The sequence below is a fragment of the Saccopteryx leptura genome, chromosome 4 (genome assembly GCF_036850995.1).
Source record: "Saccopteryx leptura isolate mSacLep1 chromosome 4, mSacLep1_pri_phased_curated, whole genome shotgun sequence".
In the NCBI taxonomy this organism is placed as follows: domain Eukaryota; kingdom Metazoa; phylum Chordata; class Mammalia; order Chiroptera; family Emballonuridae; genus Saccopteryx; species Saccopteryx leptura.
In genome coordinates, this window is record NC_089506.1 from 994,931 (window position 1) to 1,010,926 (window position 15,996).

The 15,996-nt window shown below is 58.8% G+C and overlaps 1 protein-coding gene across 1 annotated transcript in view; it reads left to right on the forward strand.

Annotated features, from left to right (window-relative positions):
* Positions 1-15,996, forward strand: part of MYOM2 (myomesin 2) — an 85,119-nt gene that overhangs the window by 25,058 nt on the left and 44,065 nt on the right. Inside the window, exons 8-13 of the mRNA XM_066380064.1 lie at positions 1,143-1,193; positions 2,544-2,708; positions 6,425-6,586; positions 8,600-8,741; positions 10,985-11,184; positions 11,749-11,802. Coding sequence (XP_066236161.1) covers positions 1,143-1,193; positions 2,544-2,708; positions 6,425-6,586; positions 8,600-8,741; positions 10,985-11,184; positions 11,749-11,802 — 774 coding nt within the window. The remainder of the gene's footprint in view (positions 1-1,142; positions 1,194-2,543; positions 2,709-6,424; positions 6,587-8,599; positions 8,742-10,984; positions 11,185-11,748; positions 11,803-15,996) is intronic.

The window sequence follows — 15,996 nt, forward strand, 5'->3', positions numbered from 1 at the left end:
GGGCGGGGGTGGTGGTGAGAAGTGAGTGTGTGCCCATGGGCGGGGGTGGTGAGAAGTGAGTGTGTGCCCGTGGGCGGGGGTGGTGGTGAGAAGTGAGTGTGTGCCTGTGGGCGGGGGCGGTGGTGGTGAGAAGTGAGTGTGTGCCTGTGGGCGGGGGCGGTGGTGGTGAGAAGTGAGTGTGTGCCTGTGGGCGGGGGCGGTGGTGGTGAGAAGTGAGTGTGTGCCTGTGGGCGGGGGCGGTGGTGAGAAGTGAGTGTGTGCCCACGGGCGGGGGTGGTGGTGGTGAGAAGTGAGTGTGTGCCCACGGGCGGTGGTGGTGGTGGTGAGAAGTGAGTGTGTGCCCGTGGGCAGGGGTGGTGAGAAGTGAGTGTGTGCCCACGGGCGGGGGTGGTGGTGGTGAGAAGTGAGTGTGTGCCCGTGGGCGGGGGTGGTGAGAAGTGAGTGTGTGCCCACGGGCGGGGGTGGTGAGAAGTGAGTGTGTGCCCGTGGGCGGGGGTGGTGGTGGTGAGAAGTGAGTGTGTGCCCACGGGCGGGGGCGGTGAGAAGTGAGTGTGTGCCCACGGGCGGGGTAGTGGTGAGAAGTGAGTGTGTGCCCACGGGCTGGGTGGTGGTGAGAAGTGAGTGTGTGCCCATGGGCGGGGGTGGTGAGAAGTGAGTGTGTGCCTGTGGGCGGGGGCGGTGGTGGTGAGAAGTGAGTGTGTGCCTGTGGGCGGGGGCGGTGGTGAGAAGTGAGTGTGTGCCCACGGGCGGGGGTGGTGGTGGTGAGAAGTGAGTGTGTGCCCGTGGGCAGGGGTGGTGAGAAGTGAGTGTGTGCCCACGGGCGGGGGTGGTGGTGGTGAGAAGTGAGTGTGTGCCCACGGGCGGGGGTGGTGGTGGTGAGAAGTGAGTGTGTGCCCACGGGCGGGGGGCGGTGAGAAGTGAGTGTGTGCCCACGGGCGGGGTAGTGGTGAGAAGTGAGTGTGTGCCCACGGGCGGGGTGGTGGTGAGAAGTGAGTGTGTGCCCATGGGCGGGGGTGGTGAGAAGTGAGTGTGTGCCCACGGGCGGGGGTGGTGGTGAGAAGTGAGTGGTGCCCATGGGCGGGGCACGCCTGGCGCCCTCTGGCCTCCGTGCCACGCTCACCCACGCACCCGCTGTCTCGCAGGGTTCCGAGGGGACGAGGAGCCGTTCTGCTCCGTGGGACTCCCGGTTGGATGTAAGTCAGCTTTTTTTCTTTTTTGGGGTGATAGTGACAGAGCACCTGATGAAAAATTTATTTTCTAAATGTCAAAGACTTTTTGTCAAAGTCCCCAAAGCTCTCGGGTTTCCCCGGCCGCTGTCAGTCTTGACAGTGAGTTGGCTCTGATGTGAGGCCATGGGAGGCGGTGGTTTTAGACCCTCGTGAACTGGGGAACAAACAGGAACCCCAAGCCCTGACCAGGATGCAGGCTGTTGCCGTGTTTCTGTTTAAGGGCCGTTTTCCTATTTTCCCCAAAGCCATGCGCTCGTTGGTCAGGAGCGGCCGCCGCAGGCCCGGGGTGGACACCAGGCGGCCTGGACGGTCAAGGGCTGTGTTCCGACACACGGACACGCCCACACCTCTGCCTCCCGCCGGCCACTCACGTCACGTTGTTCCCTTCCCTCCGAGAGCCCCTCACGTGTCACGGTGTGCTCCCAGTTCCCCTGGTGACCCGCAGTGGCCCTGGGGGAGGCCAGTCCCAGGGCTGGTGTTGGACCAGCAGGCCCAGGAAGCCGGCCTGACCAGGGTGAGGTGGGCCATCCCAGGGACTGTGACTCGGGACACTCGCTGTCACCGGGACTCCTTTCTCGCCAGGGAACGATTCAGGGCTGCCCGACCCTCCCAGAGCAGCTGGGACTTGAGGTCTCGATGTTACAAACCGGGGTCAGTGAGGGAAGCACCGGCCAACCCAGCGGCCGAGGGGAAGCCTTTCCGGGCCACCAAGCGTCGAGAGTAGTTTATCCTCTGTCCCTTCCGTGTGGGCTTACTGGAAGGGCTTGTCCCCAACACTTGGGGGTGTCCAAGACCATGAGCAGGCAGGTGGGACTAATTCACAGCTGACACAGGGGTCGGGGAGGCTGCGTCTGTGCCCGCGGACAGCAAAGGATCCACGTGGAGGATGGCCCCCGTGAGGACGCAGGACAGGGTCTCAGAAGTCACCGTTCACAGCTGTTTCTAAGATTTCCCCCGAGTGCCTGTGTTTATAAATCACAGGTTTAAAAAAGAAATCACAGTAGATTTCCTTCTGAAACATCCTTGCCTGTCTGACCCCCAACAATGGATGCTTGAGGTGTAATGGGGTTGGGGCCCCTGGATCGAGCTGGTTCAGGGCTCTGCAGTCACAAGTGATGTTCTGTTGGTGAATGCACTGTGGCCCGTGCTCCAGAGACCCCGGGAGGGGCACACGTGTGCTCGGACGGCCCTGCCCCCGTGACTGTCCCTGTCCCCTGTGCAGAGACCCCGGGAGGGGCACATGTGTGCTCGGATGGCCCGGCGTGTGTGCTCGGACGGCCCTGCCCCCCGTGACTGTCCCTGTCCTCTCTGCAGTGCCCCTACCATCGGTGGTTCCGCACATGCACTTCGATGTCCAGTTTCTGGAGAAATTCGGGGTCACCTTCCGGAGAGAAGGCGAGACCGTCACGCTCAAGTGCACGCTGCTGGTGACGCCGGACCTGAAGCGGGTGCAGCCCCGGGTGGAGTGGTACCGGGACGGTGAGTGACGGCCCCCCCGGGTGGAGTGGTACCGGGACGGTGAGTGACGGCCCCCCCCGGGTGGAGTGGTACCGGGACGGTGAGTGACGGCCCCCCCGGGTGGAGTGGTACCGGGACGGTGAGCGACGCCCCCCGGGTGGAGTGGTACCGGGACGGTGAGCGACGCCCCCACCGCGACGGCCCCCCGGGCGGAGTGGTACCGGGACGGTGAGTGACGGCCCCCCCGGGTGGAGTGGTACCGGGACGGTGAGCGACGCCCCCCCGGGTGGAGTGGTACCGGGACGGTGAGCGACGCCCCCCCGGGTGGAGTGGTACCGGGACGGTGAGTGACGGCCCCCCCGGGTGGAGTGGTACCGGGACGGTGAGTGACGGCCCCCCCGGGTGGAGTGGTACCGGGACGGTGAGCGACGCCCCCCGGGCGGAGTGGTACCGGGACGGTGAGTGACGTCCCCGGGCGGAGTGGTACCGGGACGGTGAGCGACGCCCCCACCGCGACGGCCCCCCGGGTGGAGTGGTACCGGGACGGTGAGTGACGGCCCCCCCGGGTGGAGTGGTACCGGGACGGTGAGTGACGGCCCCCCCGGGTGGAGTGGTACCGGGACGGTGAGCGACGCCCCCCGGGTGGAGTGGTACCGGGACGGTGAGCGACGCCCTCAGCTCCCTGCCCTCCCCGTGCCCTGGGAGCTTGAGCTCGGCCACGTTTGGGCGGAACGACTGTCAACTTCAGTGTTGACTTTCTTTCCTCTTTCCGCGGAGGTGGCTGCAGGGGGCAGAGCCAGCGGAGGGTCAGGGCGAGCCTGAAGTGAACACGTCACCAGAGATTCCCATAGCTCTCGAACGAGGCTCTCGCTGATCCAGAAAGGAGAGCGAGTTAACGTGTTAGCGTGTGTCGGGGGCGGGCTGTGCTCTGAGCGTGACGCTCAGTGCTCACGGGGACTTGGAGAGGGCGGCCTCCACCCCCGGTACAGGCGGGAGCGAAGGGCACCTCCGGGCTCCTCCCAGGGAAGGGCGGTGCTGGCGTGGGCCTGGAGGTGCTGGCGTGGGCCTGGAGGTGCTGGTGTGGGCCCGGCGGTGCTGGCGTGGCCCCGGCGCTCCAGCTCAGGCTCCGGGTTCCTCGCCACTGTGCGCCCCGCCTGTCCCAGGGGTGGTTCTGTGTGCGCACTGTACGCGGGGATGTGCCTGCCCTCCCCTGGGCTCGGCCCCTAAAGGCAGCGGCGTTCTGTGGTCAGGACCTGACCCATGCAGAGTGGCAGAGACCCCGGGCCCTTCCCGCCCCAGCACCTTGGTCATCCCCGGGGGAAAGAAGCGATGTCGTAGAGCGGGGTTGGTGCACAGTGCTGGAGACGGCCCAGAACCGGTCGCGATCCTTGGCCAAAAACATGGCCCTGCTGTGCGTGCCGGCCCGGTTCCCCGGGAGCACAGGTGTGGCGTGAAGACAGATTACGGGCGGGTGGGTGGACGGAGGGGAGGCTCCCAGCAGCTGGGGGGAGGGTCTGTGTGCTCCGCACGGAGGTCGGAGCCAGGAGAACAGGCCCTGGGCACACATGGCTGCGCAGGGGGGGTGCTGGGGGCCTGAGGACCGTGACTTTCTGTCGGAAGAGAACACAGCGGTCCTTCCTTATCTGCCGTTTCTCCTTCCAACGTTCCGTGGAAGCACGGTCCAGAAATAGCAAATGGAAAATTCCAGAAGTAAACAATCCCTAACTTTTCAATCGGCCGCTGCTCTGAGTGGCCCGATGAAATCTCACACTGTCCTGCCTCCTGCCAGGACGTGACCGAACCCTCTGCCCGTGTGAGCTCTCCCTGCCCGGGGGTCACTCAGCAACCTGCTCGCGAGCAGGTACTGGTCACGGGTCCCAGGGCTGGTGCTCAGCGCCCTCACCGTCCTGCTGCCCCCTGCCAGGACGTGACCGAACCCTCTGCCCGTGTGAGCTCTCCCTGCCCAGGGGTCACTTAGCAACCCGCTCGGCGAGCAGGTACTGGTCACGGGTCCCAGGGCTGGTGCTCAGCGCCCTCATCGTCCTGAATCGCAGCCCCAAAGCCCAGGGGTGGTGACGCTGGCAGTTAGGTTACGCCAAAGAGAAGCCGGAAGGTGCTCCCCTTAAATGAAAACTTGAGCACAGTACAATCCCACGTTTTGAGAGAGAGAGAGAGAGAGAGAGAGAGAGAGAACACATTCCTATAGCTTTTATTGCAGTATATTGTTACCATTGTTCTGTTTTATTATTAGTTACTTTTTTTTCGTCTCTGGGCCTGATTTCTGAATTAAACTTCACCACATGTGTGTGTGCATAGGAAAGAAACAGGGCTCAGTCTTGGAAGGTGACCCCTGGGGTAAGGGTGACAGCCGACCGCCGTCGTGACCACTGTGGTGACCACGGCTGCTTTTATTTTCCAAGGCGCAGAGCACGAGGGACAGAGAGCAGGGGGCCAGGGGAGCCTCGTTCGCCCTGGCCTTCTAATTTAAGATTGACTTTCCAGTGTGAGTTCCGAGGTTCTCAGTCACCCTTTCCGGAGACAAAAGGAATTGATTTTAGGAGAGTTTTCTAATGTCTCCAGGAAGTGCCGTCAGCGTTAGGACTTCTTCCAGTGACGAGATGCCTGGGGTTCTGGGGACGTGTGTACCCACCCTGGACCGTATGAATGGGACACATGTGTCCGAGGGCTGTCACCCACCGTCTGGGGACTTGGGGCCCACAGGGGACGTGGCTGAAAGGGCAGCTGCACGCTCACCACCCCGGCGAGGTCCCTGCAGGCCTTGTAATTCAAATAGAGGCCGATGGAGACCTTTCTCTGTGGCTTACTTTCACACATTAAGAGGCAGGGAGATACCTTTTACTCAGTACAGTTAATGCGCGGAGAGCCACCTGGTGGCTGATGTCCTCAGACGGTGTCAGTGGACAGAGTGATGGAGGCAGGGCTGCCCCGGGAACCAGTGCGCTTCGGATAAACCCAGTTCATCGGAATGCGAAGCATTTTAGCAACAGAGTATTTTTAATTGAGGCGTGTACACAGCCCCGCCCCCTCCGTGTTATTGTGCCAGGTGGGGGAAGCCCAGCGCTTCTGGGGTCCCGTTGCTCGCCCGTGCTGACCTTTGTCCCGTGTGGCAGGGGCGTCCTCGCCCTTGTCTTCGCCTGGGCGTGGTTCTTGGTGTGGAGCGTCCCTCAGACCCGGTGGGGTTGCCCGGCGGCCCTGTGCGGACACAGCGTGTACAGCGGTCCACCTGGGCGTGGGTTCTTGGTGTGGAGCGGCTCTCAGACCCGGTGGGGTCGCCCGGCGGCCCTGTGCGGACACAGCGTGTACAGCGGTCCACCTGGGCGTGGGTTCTTGGTGTGGAGCGACCCTCGGACCCGGTGGGGTCGCCCGGCGGCCCTGTGCGGACACGGCGTGCACAGCGGTCCACCCGGGCGTGGGTTCTTGGTGTGGAGCGACCCTCGGACCCGGTGGGGTCGCCCGGCGGCCCTGTGCGGACACGGCGTGCACAGCGGTCGCGTGGGCGTGGTTCTTGGTGTGGAGCGGCTCTCAGACCCGGTGGGGTTGCCCGGCTGCCCTGTGCGAACACGGCGTGCACAGCGGTCGCGTGGGCGTGGTTCTTGGTGTGGAGCGACCCTCGGACCCGGTGGGGTCGCCCGGCGGCCCTGTGCGGACACGGCGTGCACAGCGGTCGCGTGGGTGTCCGCGGTGGCCCCTGGAGCCCGTCTTCCCGTCTCTCTCAGATGTGCTCTTGAAGGAGTCCCAGTGGACGAAGATGTTCTTCGGGGAAGGCCAGGCCTCGCTGACCTTCAGCCACCTGAACAAGGATGACGAAGGCCTCTACACCTTGAGGATCCTGTCCAGAGGGGGCGTCAGCGAGCACAGAGCCTTCCTGTTCGTCAGAGGTTCGGTGGGCTCGGGGGGGGGGTGCGGGGGTTCCGGGGGCCCTGGGCCTGGGGGGGGTGAAGGACGGGGCAGAGGTGGGTCGGATGCTGCAGCCAGCCGTGGGTCCGTGAGGCCCGTCGACCTCAGTGGGGACTGGTGGGAGCCGGGGCTCTGCTCCTTGGGCGTGGATTAGATCGCTGTTCTGACCTGGGAGCACGCTGAGCTGCTGCTTCTCACGGGCGTTTGCACAGGAACAAGGGTGCGGAGTGGGAACGCCAGCGAGCGCCCACCGGCACGTCCTCGCTCCCTCTCCGGCTGCCTCTGGACGTGCTCAGCAGGGAGGGACGAGGGTGCGGCCGTGGCGGCTGCTGCTGTCCCCGCCGCCTCCTGTGAGCCGCGTGCTCGGAGTGTGAGCGGTCCCCGCGGAGACTCTCTGTCTGGGTGGCGTGCCCGTGTCCTCTCGCAGACCACAGAGTGTCCTCTTCTGTGGAAAGGAAAACGATTCACGATGCACCAGGCACGGTGTCAGGCATTCTATATGTATCTCACAGACAGAAGCACTGCTATGTTGTGTATATTTCTGTAGTACATATAAATGCCTGCCGTACATAGGTGTGTGTAAATAGGGATATGTGTGTATATGTATCTATCACACAGATACATATCTGGTATATAAAATGGATACATAGATATATACATGGGTAAAATTATATGTATTATATACAGTGTTCCTGTGTGGATATGTGTACACACATCTGCAGTCATTGATTCCTATCCCAGTTTTGTTAGGAAATGTCCTTGTTCTGTCCTTTTCAAGGGAAGACGTGGAGGGTTGGGGGCGCAGGGCGGGGCAGCTGGGGCTCCCCTCGCGGGGCCCTGGGCTGCGTGTGGGGGGGCACCTCCCTCAGGGTCTCCCATGTCAGGAGAGCCTTAGCTTTCACTGTGCTGAGGAGACTGGAGCAGGAAGCTGCCTGCTCGGGGCGCATCTGAGCCCAGGTTCTGGGAAAACCCAGGTTTCAGACGAGGAGGCGAAACGGTCAGTGTCCTGACTCTCTGGGCAGCACTGGCGGTCTTCTTCCCACTGTAATTAAACATTCAGAACAGGACCTCCTGCCCCAAGGTCACAGGCCAGCCCCAAGGTCACAGGCCAGCCCCAAGGTCACAGACCAGCTGTGGCAGAGTGGCTGGATGTGGGATGGACCCAAACGTTTGCTCACAACATGTCAGAAAACAAAACAAAATTCGAAGTCTTCAAATTTTCTGAGGACTTTGAAATACAATATAAACGCATCCAAGGTCCTATTTCCCGGGTGCTAAAAAGACCACATTATTATTGTTGACTCCTCTGTGGGTTTTTGACGTCACGCAGTCGGGGGACCATCCGTTCTCAGGAGAGAGTAAACGTTACCTTTGGGTCCAGCTGTGAAAACTCATAGAGTGGAGCATGGCGTAGACCAGTGGTCAACCTGGTCCCTACCGCCCCCTAGTGGTGGTCAACCTGGTCCCTACCGCCCCCTAGTGGGCGCTCCAGCTTCCATGGTGGGCGGTAGCCGAGCAACCAAAGTATAAATAAAAAGATAGATTTAACTATAGTAAGTTGTTTTATAAAGATTTATTCTGCCAAAGTACTTGGTAAGTAATTATTATTATGTGCTTTAACTTGCTGTAACTCTGCTTTATAAATTTTATAAAGTAAAGTTACTTCCCTACTTTATAAATCACCATGATTGTGGAACCAGTGGGCGGTTAGAAAATGTTACTACTAACAGAGATACAGAAGTGGGTGGTAGGTATAAAAAGGTTGACTACGCCTGGCATAGGGGATAGGAGGTTTTGAGTTTAACTCGTGAATTTGTGTACATTTCTGGTCACCAACCCATCACGGTCACATAGTCCTGTCCCTGGGTGTGAGGATGAGATGGGGGTTCAGTCAGGCAACCGGAGTCTCGGCTGAAGAACGTTGTCAACAGGCTTTAAAATGTCCCCAGTCCAGTGACTTTCATCGTGGCCCCTGTCCCTCCCTTGCCCCCCAGACGCTGACCCACTGGTGACGGGGGCTCCCGGAGCGCCCATGGACGTGCAGTGTCGTGATGCCAACCGAGACTACGTCATTGTCACCTGGAAGCCGCCCAACACGACCACCCAGGGCCCCGTCATCGGCTACTTCATTGACCGGTGAGTGTCCGTTGCGTTCTTTCAAGGATGGAAACATTCCTGGGATGGATATGGTTGTGGACAATGTGTTAGGATACTTTTTCCAAACTCAAGTTCACGACTCCATTCCCGATGGGCTCTCGGTTCTCGCTATGTGGTTATTTAACGCTCCTGAGACCTGGTGAGTCTCAGCAAACGGGCAGGGCTCGGTGTAGACACCGCCCTAGACGGCACTGTTGCCGTGGGAGTCGTGGTGCCTGTTTGGCACCTGCTGTCCCTCCCATGAGCTTCTCCAGACACGCTCTGAGCGGGTTTGTGGTCCTGCTGAGGGTCTGGCCCGGGCTGGAGACAGGCCTGGCCGAGGAGGGTCACGTTCAGCCCTGTCCCTCCCCCTGGAGGATGAGACCGGCCTGGTGACCTGTAGCTGTTCTTCTCTTCTGGATAGAGCGTTCCTCCTGTTTCCAAGGGAAAGGCATCCACATAATGTGGGGATTCTTCTCCGAGATAATAACTGACACGTAGGTCATTAAACCCGACGAGGGCGACGCTGCCATGTCCCTCACTTGGAGAGGGGCCCCCGCCCAGGACGGGCAGAGCAGAGACACCAAAGTGCCCGGGCCTGCGACTTATGCCTCAAATAGACATGCCAGTCACTGACAGAAATGGCAGTCAAGGAGATGAGTTCAGGAGTTAGACGGAAGGGTGCAAGCTACTGGGCTATAAGCAGATGGTTCTGGGTGGGAATTTAAGGTCTTATATGCATACAACACAGCGACAGAAGCTGGTTTCTTTGAGGAAAATGCCAATCAGTTTGGTTTTGGGCATTCTGTGGAGTAAGTGTTCTTCACCCCAAGAAAGCTGCTGGTTTAGCTACAATGCTCATGTCAGGGTAACGTTTTGAAATGCTGGAGTCAGGTCCGCACCGGGGTCGGGGTCCTTCAGGGTGTCCTTTGAATAAAAACAATACAACCCCCCCCACCCCCGAAAACAAAACAAAGGCTGTTTCCCACTCCGCTGTGACATTTGGTGATTTTCCCAACCATCTGGCCAAGCGCGGTCTCACGCCCTTCTCGGTCAGTCCCCCTTCGGCCTCACTGAGACGACAGGAACCCAGAACCCGGCTGCAGCCGGCTAGCACGCGTGGGCCAGAGCGCCTTCACGAACAATTCTGAACAATCAGGGGAAAAGAGAGTGGGTTTTCTACAGCGAATATGCAACCCTGACCCGAACTTCTCTGAGAGACCGACTTTCTCCACTCCCTGTTCTCTCCCGTGGGGGCTGGGTGCGGGGTGTCGGCATTTAAGTATCTTAGCCTTTGAAAAGGGGAGGCCAGTCTTTTCTACATTTCCAGATTTCTGGTCAGGACTTAGTAATTTCAGGAGACTTCCAAATTCCACAGAGAAGCGTGCTAGCAAAGAACATCTTACCATTGTTGGTGTGGACAGTGAGCCGGCCCCTCAGGGGATGCTGGCTCTCGGCTCCGTGGTCAGGAAGCCTCCGGGCAATGTCCTTCCTCAGCCTGGGCAGCGGAGTGGCCAGGGTGGGGGTGGAGGGCACCCTGGGATTTGTGATGTGAGTTGTTCAAGAACCACCAAGAATGGGTCTGAAGTGACATTTGCAGGACAGATTTTTCCAGTGTGTTTGAAGTCAGGGACTGATCTTAGCCTCTGAATCATAAAGGCTCAGGGGTATATATTTCCTATGGAGCTGCCTTATTTATACTGTTTGTGTAAATCAGTGTTTATTTTATTTTATTTTTTTAATTTAGTGAGAGAAGGGGAGGAAGAGACAGACTTCTGCATGCGCCTGACAGGGATCCACCCAGCATGCCCACCAGGGGGAAATGCTCTGCCCATCTGGGGTGTTGCTCTGTTGCAACCGGAGTCATTCTAGCACCTGAGGCAGAGGCCACAGAGCCGTCCCCAGCGCCCGGGCCATCTTTGCTCCAATGGAGCCTCGGCTGCGGGAGGGGAAGAGAGAGACAGAGAGGAAGGGGGGGGGGAAGGGTGGAGAAGCAGATGGGCGTGTCTCCTGTGTGCCCTGGCTGGGAATCAAACCCAGGACTTCCACACTCCGGACCAATGCTCTACCACTGAGCCAACCGGCCAGGGACTTAAATCAGTGTTTTGATGGCATTGATCTTACCCATGGGAGAGTGTTTCCTGCTGTAGTTGTTACACATTCTGTGCGTGTCGTTATGTGTATGCCCGTCTATACTCGTCAGCCTGGTCCCAGTGTTGTCCTCTGCTCTCTTTGGTTTGAAGATGTGAAGTGGGAACCAACAACTGGGTTCAGTGCAATGACTCGCCTGTGAAAATCTGCAAATACCCCGTCACCGGCCTGTTTGAAGGGCGGTCCTACACGTTCCGCGTGAGGGCGGTCAACAACGCCGGCGTCAGCCGTCCGTCCCGGCCCTCGGAGGCCGTGGCTGCCCTCGACCCTGTGGACCTCAGAAGGCTACAAGGTAGGTCGCTAAGGTGGCACGTCCCAGCTCTTCCCGGGAACCTGGGGGCCGTGCTGTGTGATCTGCTCTTTCTTGACCCCGGTGGCCGAGGACCCTTGAAACGTTGTCAGGGGCTGGCCAGGGCAGCGGCATCTCGAGGTCCCCACGAACGTCCTTTGACGGGCGGCAGCTTTTTCTTGCTCTCCACTGAAGTCCAGTTAAATCGGTGCAGAATTAGACTTTTCTTAGTCCCTTGATGATATAATTTCAACACGTAACGAAACTTAAAAGGTGTTGAAACCAAGCCAGTCCATTGTGAGATTTTAAATTTCACGCTGCAGATTCCTTAGTGGGATTGGACCCTGGGTTCTGGTCGTACGTGAGCCGCTGGGCCTCCCTTCCCTGGGTGGCCTCTCAAGTCCAGTACAGAGAGCTGAGGCACCGAATACCGTTCGGACCGTTTCCAGTGCCAGCTCTGAGTTCTTCAGGGCAGTCACGTGCTGTGACCATCGTCACGAAGGCGATGGCACCTTGTGCTTCTCGAACGTTGGACGTCAGATTGAGCCTCAGCCTTTCTCTCTGCAGCCGTCCACTTGGAGGGAGATAAAGAAATCGTGATCTACCAGGATGACCTCGAAGGTAAGTCGCTCTTATACCCGAGGGATTTGGGGGTGTAATTAGAGGCTGGGGGGGGGAGAGAAGCACCCACATGGCAGGGATCCTCTTTACAGGTACCAATAAAAACTGCAGGTCAAGCCTGCAAGCTTAAGGTCTGTAGACGTTAAAAAGATAGCGAGACAGAGTGAGAGAGAGGGTAATAATCAAGGTGAGTGAACTCGTGGACATTATTGTTGTCATTTGGGGTTCACGAATGTGTTCTTTTGGGGACGGGTGGAAGAGAAACCCAACTGAACCTCAGATTTGATTCCTGGCGGATGCCGGGTCCCATTCTCACACATCCCGTTACTGGGACAGTTCCTGGGTCAGTACCGGGTGGCATTGGTTTAAGCAAAAGTTTTACTTGTCATGTTTAAACTAACTGGATTGAGTCTCCCCTGTCAAGTGACATCCTGTTGGATTTTAGGAATGCTTCTTAACGTTCCTTCCAGAGATACCCAGAGGATCGGTTTACTAAGAAGGAGGAACTGGCATGATTAGTCAGAAATCCAAAGATGTTTAACTGGACTTAAAATTAGAGGACAGCGAGTGGAGATTTAAAAACAGAAAGAATTCGTTAGTGTGGACCCACCGTCTTCGGAGCTGTGAGCTCCCCTCAACGCCGCGCCAGCCCCCGTGTTTGCTCCGAGCTCTGCCGGCTCGGTTTTCCCATCAGTCCCCACACGGCGTCCAAGATTGTACATTCTGCCTCCGTAGAGACTTTTCTCTAGTGTCTCAAAGCACGCCTGTCGTTCCGCGAGGACACGCTTTGCGAGTTCTGGTTCACCCCACAGTGACACCCACAGCCGGGCCAACGCCTCCATGGGCAGGGGAACCCAGAAGCCAGCTACGGTGCCCCCTGAGAAAGCACCAGTGGAAATAATCTGATCAAGGTGGACTTATGAATTCTTAATGACCGATTAGAACATAGATCGGAGTGAGTGAAATTGGCTGATAATCATATCGGAAAAGCAGTCCTTATAGCAGACCAACCTCTAGAAACAGGTGTCTTTGCCGTGTTGGGGGAAACACTCTCTGTACCGACCCCAGGGGACAGGTGGGACCAGGGCGGGGACAGGGATCTGAACTGTCCTGAGTGGGCAGGTTTGAGTTCAAGCCCCGGAAGCGGTCACCTGGAGCAGGAAGGTGTAAGTTGGGTTGTGAAGGTGGCGTAACCCTGATGAAATCTGCGGTGTGTCAAGGCCACTGCGGAAAGCAACAGGGATATGGAATAATATAATCCAGTGAACCGGTCCAAGGCCCAGACCCCGGCATTCTGGGCAGAAGGCTGTCTTCTCACGCACAGACACAGACGCGTAAAATAGCCAGATAGGGGAACAGCGCGTGTTCAAAGCAGCTCGGCTTCCCGACGGATGGAGCGGGAGTCTGGTGCCGACCCGGCTGACCCGCTTCCCACGGGGGCGGAGTCGCGGGCGAGGGTTTTCTAGTCTGGTACCGACGCGGCCGACCCGCTTCCCACGGGGGCGGAGTTGCGGGCGAGGGTTTTCTAGTCTGGTGCCGACGCGGCCGACCCACTTCCCACGGGGCGGAGTCGCGGGCGAGGGTTTTCTAGTCTGGTGCCGACGCGGCCGACCCACTTCCCACGGGGGCGGAGTCACGGGCGAGGGTTTTCTAGTCTGGTGCCGACGCGGCCGACCCACTTCCCACGGGGGCGGAGTCACGGGCGAGGGTTTTCTAGTCTGGTGCCGACGCGGCCGACCCACTTCCCACGGGGGCGGAGTCACAGCGAGGGTTTTCTAGTCTGGTGCCCACGCGGCTGACCCGCTTCCCACGGGGGCGGAGTCACGGGCGAGGGTTTTCTAGTCTGGTACCGACGCGGCCGACCCACTTCCCACGGGGGCGGAGTCACGGGCGAGGGTTTTCTAGTCTGGTGCCGACGCGGCTGACCCGCTTCCCACGGGGGCGGAGTCGCAGGCGAGGGTTTTCTAGTCTGGTACCGACGCGGCTGACCCGCTTCCCACAGGGGCGGAGTCGCGGGCGAGGGTTTCCTGGGCCCTGCTCGTTTACTTTCCCGCGAGGAGGCAGGTGTTCTGGCTCCTGGGCCTGTGCCGTCACCGAGCCAGAGGCGTTCTCGGACGTGGCTGTTTCCTTCCGACTCTGGGACGTGTTCCGAGGCTCAGTGGTCGCGGCTGGTTCCGGGAGGGGGAACTGTGGATGGTGGTACGCTTGTGTTCAGTGTGTGGGGTGTCCATCCCCCGAGGGGGCTTCGCACGGGGCCAGCGGGCATTTCCGTGGTCTCTAGAACAAATCAGGAGTGAAGCAGAAAGCCCTGGACGCAGGTGGGTGCTTTGGAAAGTTTGCCCGTTCACTCAGGTTAAATAGTGCACACTTATAATTTAACCCAGGGGTAGTCAACCTTTTTATACTTACTGCCCACTTTGTATCTCTGTTGGTAATAAAATTTTCTAACCACCCACTGGTTCCACAGTCATGGTGATTTATAAAGTAGGGAAGTAACTTTACTTTATAAAATTTATAAGGCGGAGCTACAGCAAGTTAAAGCATATAATAATAATTACTTACCAAGTACTTTATGTCAATTTTCACTAAGTTTGGCAGGATAAATCTTCATACAACAACTTACTATAGTTAAATCTATCTTTTTATTTATACTTTGGTTGCTCCACTACCGCCCACCATGAAAGCTGGAGCGCCCCCTAGTGGGCGGCAGGGACCAGGCTGACCACCACTAGGGGGCGGCAGGGACCAGGCTGACCACCACTAGGGGGCGGCAGGGACCAGGCTGACCACCACTAGGGGGCGGCAGGGACCAGGCTGACCACCACTAGGGGGTGGTAGGGACCAGGCTGACCACCACTGGTTAAACCGATTGTTAGTGGGAGAAAGGGGTTCCACGGTGTTTCCCAGCAAACCCAGTTCTGGGTGCCAGAGTGTGGGATTCGGGACGGCGTCCCTTGTCTGACGGCGTCTCTTCCCTTCCTCGAGCTGACCTTTCTCTTTTCACATTGTTTTTGGTGGGAAAGAATGGAAAATGCCCTTGTTTCAGTGACAAAGGAGCGTTCCTCTTCTTGGTTAAAAAAATGACTTCTCTGCTCTTTTAGGATTTTTTTTGCTGAATTTTCCTAATCACTTTGATCTTGGCCGATGTCTCTCTTGAAACATTGCAGTCAGTTTCAAGTCTCTTCTTGTCACATCATCTGACAGCCATTCTTGAGTTGCTCTGCTGAATGAGGGACCTCTGTTCTCGCCCGGGCAGATTGGCTCCTGCAGGGACGGGGCTGTTCTCAGCAGCTGGTCCTGCCCACAGACCTCCAGGGCCCTGTCTGGACCCGGGTCCTCTGTGCTGATGGGTCCCATTTGTCACCGGCTCAGTGACTCTTGTGCATTCTCGTCAATCCATCATCTTGGGGGCCGTGCAAACCTCAGAAAAACTTCGGGTTTCGTGGACGTAGAGAAAAACCTCCTGATGGTTGTGGTCCCCCCCCCCCGGTGGACGGGACAAAACGCAGGATTTGGGGTCAAAGACTTGGACATGGATCCTGGTTCTGCCGTTTGACGGCCGTGTGATCTCAGCAGAGAACTCCCTTTTCCTGAGTCTGTGTCCGTCCCCCACGCCTGTTCATCCTGCCTTGACGTGACCCGTCAGACGGCTTCACAGAGGTGTTGTGATGCCCGAGCCAGGCTGGGGGCCGGCCGGCCGCTGTGCTGAGGACGGTGCACTGGGGAAGCCGTGGGCCACGTCCTCACTGCTGTGCTGAGGACGGTGCACTGGGGAAGCCGTGGGCCACGTCCTCGCTGCTGTGCTGAGGACGGTGCACTGGGGAAGCCGTGGGCCACGTCCTCACTGCTGTGCTGAGGACGGTGCACTGGGGAAGCCGTGGGCCACGTCCTCACTGCTGTGCTGAGGACGGTGCACTGGGGAAGCCGTGGGCCACGTCCTCGCTGCTGTGCTGAGGACGGTGCACTGGGGAAGCCGTGGGCCACGTCCTCACTGCTGTGCTGAGGACGGTGCACTGGGGAAGCCGTGGGCCACGTCCTCACTGCTGGCTTTTTGCTCATTTGCTCGTCCTTCTCCGGTTCTCCTCTCAGCGGCTGGGGGTCAGGACAGCTGTCTGTTTGTCTCCTTGGCTTCCAGGGGCCACACTGCCTCCCCTCCTCTTCTGTCCCTGGGGTCCCCGTCCAGCTTCCAGGGCT